Here is a 10,066-nt window from a genome sequence, read left to right as displayed (position 1 = left end):
ATTAATGTGAAAATTTTATAATTAATTGGGGATATTTTGCGTAAAAAAACTGATGGTCCAAGCAAAATGTGCCATGTTATGAACCTTTTCAAGCATGGAAACTTAGAAAGAGAGAAATCTTAGAGTTACAAATATAGTCGAACTAACCTCTTAATCTTGGACGAACAGTAATACCACCAAATTATATGATTGGCATAAGCTATTTTCCTTCGTTGCATATGTTGTAAATGTTTTTTTTTCCCTTTCCACAATATAGATTTTGTAATAAATGTCGAGGAATACTTTCTCTCCTATTCGTGTAAGTAAGTATTCTGATTTTATGGAATGAATTGACATTTTCACCAAAAAAAAAAGAGTAAGAAAATCCTTTTCACCAAAAATAATGGTTTTATGGATGCAATGTAAAGAATTAAAGATATCATCCTCACATGACGTTGAGGTCACCATAATGCCCTTTTTGTGTTCGATGAATTTGCCTCGCTCACTTGTATGATGCCATTCTCAGTATCCCATCAAGAACAGGGGAAAGACATAGGTTTAGCACTTTTTAAGATAATTAGAACATGAGAACGGATTTATTGAGTGCTTGGATCATTTGTAGACAAAAGTTGTGAGTGAGTCTTGACTTTGATTGCCTTTTCTAATTTGATCATATAAACGATCTCTTGCAGCCCAGCAACACTGAGAGCTTGATCGGTCTCAGCAAAAGGAGGTGCAGTCAATACATTAGAAGACGATTTCTGACTTTGTTGCACCTGAATGAGATGAACATATTATATGAAATCTACTCAAATTCAATCAGAAAAATATGAAGGAAATGTTAAACTGGCTTTTAGTAGACTTTATTAAGACAGAGAGAAAACAATAACGCAGTAGAGATTGGCTGCCACTAATACAGGCCTGTATTGTATGTATAATCTTTTGGCGAAATAGTAAAAGAATGTCATTAGAAAAAATGTTTCCTGCAAACTTTTAATTAAAATAAACCATCTCATCACAAAATAACTTCAAAAAAGAAAGTGTGTATTGATCAGTTAATTCAAAAGGCAAATGTAAAACAGAGACGATAGAGTGTGTATGCAGTAATAAATTTTTTTCACATTGTTTTTATTGAACGAAATTTCTTTTAGTATTTTTCGCGTGCTCCAACCAACATCCTAGTAGACGTAAAGAGAACCACAAAGTGATGAGATTAGCGATCAAATACTAGTTGATCTTTAATTAGATTATAACTTTATCATTTTTGGCATCTCAGAAATAACATTTTTGTAAAAACAGAGTCATACCTTCATGGTTGTGTAGTCCTGTGGTGTTTCATGATCACAAACCATAAAATCATTGAAACATCTGATACTAAACATAAAAGAAATATCATCTTATTTAATGGACTTGAGAGATAACATGATTTGGCAACCCCCAATATGTAGTCTTTCTAGAGCAGGGAAATCAATGCAAGTTCAGTTTTTTTTTTTTTAACCAAAAAATCAATGCAAGTTCTCATACTTTGGTTATCGTCACATAAATGGTCTTTATGATAGCTTCAGTTTTGGAAAGCCGGTATTGAGTCGTGTGAGATCAGAGGAGCTCCAAAGCAGGAAGATCAAAGTGCAGTTCATCATGTTGATTCTGTTTTGCTGAAACATCCTCACGATGGTATTTCCCCCACAATATATATTAGTTCAGGAGCATCTTTGACAGGCCCAGACCTTAAGGTTTTAATTTCTCTAAGTATTGTTGATGGAAATAAAATTTCCAAGCCTTTGCACTCCCTGATTTTTAGTTTCTGCAACTTTGAGAAAATGTAACAGTAGTATCAATTCATTTCAATTATAAATCCTTTTTCTTCTGGAAATAATTAATCAATTTATAATTCATAAGATAGACTCTTGAACGAAAATAGTGAGGCAAGTAGTGTAGCATACGAGTAGCTTTGCTTGATCAAGCGATATATGTTCAGAAACAACAGTATTATTCTCATAAAAGAAACACCAGCATCAAATTTTCTGTCCACTCCACATCAGGAGTCCACATTTAGACAAGTGATTATGCAAGAACTAGGAGAAATCTCACTGGAGAAAAACCCAGACTTGAACTGTAACTAATTCTTATGTGTTTCATTGTCTATAGCAGTAATCAGTCTTTCGTGAAAATAAAATAGAACAGCATGAAGCACACAAATAGTTGCTAAAATCCAAAAGGCCTATGTTTAGCAGCAATTATCTCCCAACATTGTTGCCTTCGTTCTATGATATCTTGACGTTCTTTTAGAAGATGAGCATGACGAGCCATAACATTGGCATGCTCTTGTTGAGCCACTTGTGCAGCTCTTGCAGCCTCAACTTCCTCATCACGAATAGCTTCAAGCATTGCCTCATTGCTCCGCAGATCATTGTCTAAACCCCCTAGAACATTTTGGATGCTATCAACTTCACATATCTCACCATAAAAAACCTTATTCTTTATAGACTCAATCCAATCCTTGTCAAAACCCAAAAGATAAGCATCCTTCAAATGCTCAGCCAGCATCCTCTTGTCTGCCTCGGTGATAGTGAAAGGAGTCCTGGTGGTTAGAATGTTCAAGATATCAAGCAATACCCTGTAGGACATGTGTAACACTCGAGCGCTTCGATCTTTTGTAGAAGTGAAGTTGTGGGTGAGTCTCAAGTGCCTTTGCAAATATTAAATGCTCAAAACCCTCCAACTTCATCATATCGACTATTTCTTGTACTCTAGAAATAGTTGAAGCTTGATTATTGGCTTCCGGAAGAGAAGGCATCATCTCTATAGCTGTAGAAAATGGTGACAATGGCAACTTTGCATCCTCAACAACATTTGACTTTGTCCCATCATGAACGGAATTCTCAGGCTTCTCTTTCAATAAAGATCTCTTTACTTTTACCTCGCTTTGATGATGTGGTAAAGTTATCAAGCCACCTGTGAAGCCAAAAATAAGCAATGGATGATATATTTGCATGCAAGACAAGGCGCTACTCCTTTTGCTTTTGGAGTTAATTGAGAAAATTGCTTTAATCTTAAATATAAAATTCAACCTTCTATATGTGTCAAACATTTGTCATTTTTCTCACAAACTACCTTGATTGACTAGGTTGCAATCAACAAGGGTAATTTTTTATATAAATGATTAAAAGTAACGATATTTAGGAAATTTTTTTTTTTATAAATAATCAACATAACTACTTTTCTTAGTATACATGAATTAGTTATTAAACTTTACATTTAAGACTAGAGAGGGTAATATTTTACCTTTTCTTCCCTCTTCCTTTTTGTCATGGGATTGTATATCATATATTGTTGTTTCTTGTTGTGATTGTGGTTCCATCATAATTGTTTCTTTTTTCTCTTTGGTCCCCAGCTCATCCTGTGTGAGGGATACATGAAAGCCGAAAGTTTGAGCCATGTATAGCATGGATAAAGAATAATAATTTACAAGTAGAGGATAAATAATCTCACTTTTAAATATGTCTTTTGCGAATCAGTTCTATTCAAAAGACTTGGATTCTCTTCTTTATCATTCTGCAAAAAAAAAAAAAAAAGAATTAGTTTGCATTTTGTAGTAGCTTTATTAGAAATGTTGTTCTCAGCTAGTTTTTTATGGTTATTTTGACCAATGGCTCAAATAAATATAAAGGGAAAATATGGAAAAATTTCAACTAAAGAAAATAATTACAATAGGTCCTACTTACATATCAATATGTTATGGTAATTTACAGGCCATCTGTTGTGTTGTCATAGACCTATTAAATATTTCTTCTTTACCTATTGTTTAAGTGTTCTATATGAAAAGAGATATGTTTAACTTTATAGTAATTTTCTTGCTTAACACCCCAAATAGACATAAAACAAACAAACAAATAAAGAGATAATAAGTTAAGACATAGTGATTTTCTTATGACATTTATGGTAAAATAAATCATGTTTTGGCTCAAAATAACTTTGAAACAGAGAAAGAAAATGAATGTGTTCGTAACAGTGAATGGCAGCATACGACTAAATTAAGTTTGTGGATATAATCATGCTAGTGACAAGTGAACGTAATAAAATGCCTTTAACAAAAATAATATATGTGTATATATAATGCAGTGAAATGAGATATACTATTGTGAAATTTGAGGAACCAGTTGTGGATTGTTGTGATTCCATGGCTTGTCTTCCATTTGAATGGGGAGAAAGATTATGCTCTGCCTCTTCCCCAACTTCAGAATCTTGATTTTGAGAGTGATTAGAAAGCTGAGTAGTTGTAATTTCTGCAAACACATAATAATTTTCAATTTGGATTAATGACTAACTTCTCTGAATGCATACCATAAAAAGAAAAATTGGAACAATCATGTATGATGGAAGATTTTTCCAGTTTTTTATATTAAAATTGACATGATGTACTTTTCATGTGTGAGTGTAAATATATTTAAATAATAGTCTTCTTTTTATGTGTTAGGTCACCTGGATCAACTCTTAAATTATCACTTCCACTTGAGACAATGGCATGGGCAAGGGATTTGTCAGAAACTTGAGCATCATCTGCAACATTAGGGGTTTACTGGTTATTATATCAAACCAAAGGATGAAATACCTCATTTAGAGAAAGCATTAAGTACCATCAATAGAGGTTTTAGGCTTCTCCTCTGGTAAAGAACTACTAGACTTCATGCCACTTCGAGTACGTTGAGATGTTATCAAGCTATCTGTAAAACCTAAAATAAATAACCAGTATTTTTTACAAAACTAACATAAATATTTTACCTCCCTCTTCTTCTTCTTTCTCTTCAAAACTTTTGGCACTTGCATGAGTGTTGTCTCTTGTAGGAAGAACATTGAGGTTCGGACTTGTATGAGATGGTGCATCCTATTAGAAACCAACGGCCATATAAAACAAAGATGATAAATTGGTCTAGTTTTTTTTTTTTTGGTACTCTAACAAACACCCCAATATATAAAAAGAAGCTTTACAGAGATTGGCTAAGAAATAAGTCTTAAAATTTTTTTTTGAGTCCAATGATAAAATTGCCATTTTTTTCGCAATTTTAATGTTATACCCTCTTCAATAGTTTTCTTTGTTGGTTCATAAACAGTACAAGATTAAAAAAAAAAAGTTATACAATGTTGGGTTCCCTTCTTCTTCATTATTTAGCATAAATTAAAAATAATGATTCAGATGATGACACTGTGTTCTTTTGAAATGCTCATCAACAGCTACAATATCGTCTCTGCAAAGCTCATGCCAAAAGCATTAAAAATTCACGCACGCGCGCACGCTGTAACTAGCTAACTACATTTATGGGTATCAGAGATTATAGTTGGCATGACAATTTTCGTATACCAAAGAGAACACAATTGGGTTCATATGACAATTTTAAAGCACAAAAAAGAACATTGTTGTATAATAGAGACATAAATAAAGAATAAAATTCTACAACTAAAAAAGACAATTAATCCCACTTTTGCTGATACCTTTTTTCAATCAGTTCTAATTATTCTCCATGAAAAAGAATTAATTTATTAGCTAATATGTAGCAGTAATTGTAAAATTTGAATTTTGAATACTGATTAAACAAGTTAAGTTGACCTAAAATTTAAAAAATATAGTGAATCTAAGAGCAAAACTGTAAATAAGAGAAAATATAGAGCAACAATATAATTGTGAAAAAATGTCCAAAAATTAGAGGGAAGTTTCCAAAAGTGGAAAAAAGATTTTGAAAGCATATTTGAGGTTTGGGGACATTATTTAAAAGTTAAAATATATATTTAGTCTTTTAATTTTATATAATGTTTCAATTTGATCCCTTAACTTTAAAAAGTATATTTTATCTTTTAACTGAAAAATCATTAGGCTTATATGATGATTTTTTGTAAAAATTATAGTTGTTTTAAAAATTAATATGTTAAATTGTTAACATTTGAGAATTCTTTTATCAACATTTAAGATATTAATGCCATTATTTTTTGTTAACAATTTTAGGATTAAAAAAATTAAAAGTATACTTTTTAAAGTTAAGGGATTAAATTAAAATTATGTATAAATTTAAAGGATTAAATGAATACTTTGTCCCTATTTAAAATTTAAATGTCTCAAAAATGAATTATATAACGGTCAAAAAGCTTACTTTGTATCAGAATTTAAGGAAATAAAAAGAAAAATAATGATTAAAATTATTCAAGGACTAGGACTATTGGGAAAAATGTTATCAACTATTATTTTGAGAATTTAGAAATATTATGAGGAGGCTTATATTTTTCAAAAATGACTTAATAATTTTAAAACTAATTTATGGATAATAAGGGTCTATTTTTTCAAAAATTGAATTACAAATAGTTCGAGACTAATGTTCAGCATAAAAATTCGAGGGGAAAAAAATTACTTTTGTAGCCAGAGAACTAAAATAAATAAATCTTCATAAATTGTGTCCCAGATTAATTTTTAAAATTTATTGGGAAAATCTAGTGCTGATAGTGACGGGCACAGCGGCAATTTCATTATCTCAAGCCTGAAAAGGAAATTTCATTATGCCAAACCCAAAGTAAAAGGTACTCCACACATGGTGCACTAAGTCCGAAAAGAAGAGCATCAGATTTGTTGGGTTGGGATTCATGAAATGCCAAAATGAGAAGCTCATGAGGTAAGCTTGCAATATGGATGAGCGGTTTAAATCATACTTAGAAGATGGATTAAGGATTGTGAGTTGATTTTGTGTGAGAAGAGGTGGACTTTTGTATCTAGAGTCTCTGTTTCACGAGAGTATTATTTGAATTTTCCTATGGGATCTGAAATCTGGAATTGGAAAGCTGAATTTTTGCCAGTGTTGTAATGTTTAATTATGTACTAAATTTATATTTAAGTAGTTGGAATAGGGAGAATCAAAGAGAAGTCTCAAAATGTATAAAAGAGATTTCCAAAGCATATTTGAGTCTTACAAATATTATGTAAAATTTAAATGTCTCAAATATGAACCATTGGTCAAAAAGCCTATTTCCGGTGAGGATTCAAAGAAATTAAAGAATTTAAGTGGGAACTAAAATATAGCATACACCTAAAGGCTTCAAGGTAGAATTTAAACCAAGTTTTATTCTCCTCCCTTCTTCGGTCAAATTAATTGGAAAAGAGAGAATTAGGTTTGGTTGAATCTAAAGTCTAAACCCCTTAACGTGTTTAAAAGAGGAGTTTATGAATCTGGAAAATTTTAAAATGTAAACTTTACTTCTTATCCCCTCTTTGGACAGCACCGTTTAGATGTTTATTGAATTAAAAATTTTGTGGCTCAGAGAGATTTAAATGCTACTGTTTTGACATATGATGACAAGGAGCAAATGTTTTAAATTCCCAAACCATACCAAAGGGGTGTCTAAAAACCAGTGTAAAAAAAACCGGACCGGACTGGCCGGTTCAAACCGGATCGAACCGATTAAACCGGTGTGAACCAGTGAAAACCGGCCGGCAATGAATCGGTTTAAATAAATATATTGATATTTATCCAATTTTTTCTTATTTAACTCCTAATATCTCAATTATTATAGATTTAAATGAATTTTAATGATGAGTTTGATATCAATAACTATTAATTTTAGTTATTGAAAAATTATAAAGATCAAAATTCTCAATATTGTTGTACTTTATTATTATTACAATCAAATTCTTATTGTATTTCTTTATATTTTGTTATTAGTAATTATTAGTATTGTTATATTTTGTCATTTTTAATTAAATTATATTATTTTAATATGACCGGTTTGATCTCGAGTTGACCCCGATCTGACCTATTAACCCTTGAACCACTACCTCAACCTGTTTAGTGTCCGGTCCGGTTTTTTGTTCCTTGTTAAAAACCACTGGCCGTTTGGCCGAGTGGTATGTGTGTGTGTGAGGTGTGTGCGTTGCGGGTTCGATCCTATCCCTTGTAGCCCAAAAAAACAAAGACGTATCTAAAAGCTTGTGTTTGGTGGGTCTTTTAAAGTGATTGGCAACAAAAGGGATTACATTTTAAAGCTTTTCTCTTAAGGCCCTGTTTTAGTGAGAGGAAGTTAATTATCTGTTAAATTTGAATATGATGATAAGCTTAGCAGAGACCTTTGTGGAGAAGCTGATCTGTAGCATAAGTTTGGGACTATTAAACAGTTTTTAAATTAGTAAGGCCTTGTTCGGCCAGCATGCTTGAGGGACATCCGAAGATGAACATTAATTAATTTAAAGGCTCCAATGATTTCAAATATAGTATGGTATGGGGGAAAAGTTAAGAATTACTTAGAGCGGAAGGCTTTTCAAGAGCTAAAGTTAGAGCTTTGAACTACTATTTTTGGAGCTATATTGAATTGGGTATGGATTTTTAAAGTATTTCAGAAAATCTCATCCCAATAATATAGGTGATAGAACCTAAAGTTTTTAGAGAAAAGGTTTCTAATTTTTGTTTCTTTGGATTTTTTTTTTGGGTGAAGTTTTTTGGGGATTCTAAGGGGTCATATCTTTAATTTAATTAGTGACCCTACAATAAGTTTTGACAGTAACTTTGTTTGTTTCATTTACTAAAAGAAATATTATTATTTATGAATTTTTTATTTCAAATTTCCAATCCACTCTTTAATAAGGTTAAAATAAATCTTAAAGGTTATCACCTTATAAAATAAGAATCAATTGATGTAACCCAAAAAAAAAAAAATCTAATGATAATGATGATGTCTCTTGGTTTTTTTAAAATAACAAGCTTATGACAGGGGAACGTATTGCTTCTTCAATGCCCTGTCCAAAAACTACATGGCCTGTTTTTTTTTTTTAAAGTTTATGTCATATTTATTAAGCAATTGGAAGAGGAACACGCTCTCTGGTGTCTGCTCGCGTGTGGGTATATTGTTGGCATTTTAACTATAATCTTCAAACTCTGTTTTTCTCATAAAAGGGACAGAATTTCCAGAGCATTGCTACAAATTGAAAACGATCAACCATGCATATAATCATTGATGCGGGACCATTGAAGAAGCAGTAAAATGATGCCATTAGCAATCAGAATCATACCTTTGTGAGGGGTTGTTGTGTTGCTTCTCCCGTATTTAAAGATTTTTCGGTACTCAAATGAGATGAAAGCTTCTCCTCTGCTTTTTCTTCAACTTGAGAATATATTGTTTCAGAGCTTGCTTGAAAATGGGTAGTTGAAGTTTCTGAGATTAAGAGATTGTCAGTGTTATAATAAAACTCATAATAATTTTCAATTCTAAAGAACAAATTACTTTTCTCAATGCATACCATAAAAAGAAAAGTTGGGACAATCAATCACGCTCGTCTTATCATTTTCTCTCACAGTTTGAAAATCAATCCCATGGCAGATGCTAACAAGTTTGGGAAGAAGCCATAGTTTCAATTGACTTAGTTGTGGAAGCACATCCTTCATGACCATCTCTTTCATCTCATCTTGTCTTCTGATAGAAAACAGGTACTTCAATTTGCCACAAGACAAGACAGAGACTTGTTCTAAGTTGGGAAAGCATGGCTCATGGCGCAAATGATCATCATCCTTTGTTCCATTGTCTTCTTCAACAATGTTAACTAATTCTTCACACCATGATATATGTAGTTCTTTCAACATTGGAATAAATTTTAAATCTATAATAAATGTCCTTGATAATTCTAAAATAAATCAGTTTAAAATGTTATTGAGGATAGCTTGAATGATAAGTTGGATGAGATTCAGTTAGAGGTCTGGAGTTAAAAATTCAAACATGTAATCAGAAAATGTGTAGAGCCATAAGTTAAACAATGAGATGCAGCATCCCTTTGACAATTATATATGACACTGATGTTAACATATTATGTGTCAGTGTCGGGCAAAGTACTTAATTATGCCTTATCATATATGCAGTTGATGCACTATATTCAATTTGACTAGTAGCAAATGGGTGAAGATAAACACATCTAGAAACCAGACACAGAGATGTAAGGTCTTAACAAGGAAAATAACCCTTAGGTACAACAAGTCTGTAACGTCATGCACGATCCTTGTGCAAAATAAAGGTACGGTAATATTACAATGTCCATGAGAGTATTACTTTTATTTTTTATTTGAAA

At 31.8% G+C, this 10,066-nt stretch overlaps 1 protein-coding gene across 1 annotated transcript; it reads right to left on the bottom strand.

The window, feature by feature from the left end:
• Positions 1–2,184: 2,184 nt before the first annotated feature.
• Positions 2,185–9,587, bottom strand: LOC114754369 (uncharacterized). The gene is made up of 7 exons (XM_028943135.1): positions 9,248–9,587; positions 9,020–9,162; positions 4,762–4,864; positions 4,462–4,539; positions 4,137–4,265; positions 2,703–2,934; positions 2,185–2,560 (listed from the first exon to the last, which is right to left on the bottom strand). Exons 1-7 carry the CDS (start codon positions 9,585–9,587, stop codon positions 2,185–2,187), a joined length of 1,401 nt encoding a protein of 466 aa, XP_028798968.1.
• Positions 9,588–10,066: the final 479 nt, after the last annotated feature.

The sequence above is a fragment of the Neltuma alba genome, unplaced genomic scaffold, assembly GCF_004799145.2.
Source record: "Neltuma alba isolate B1F8T4 unplaced genomic scaffold, ASM479914v2 tig00010134_pilon, whole genome shotgun sequence".
Taxonomy (NCBI): domain Eukaryota; kingdom Viridiplantae; phylum Streptophyta; class Magnoliopsida; order Fabales; family Fabaceae; genus Neltuma; species Neltuma alba.
This window is presented reverse-complemented; position numbering and strand designations above follow the sequence as displayed.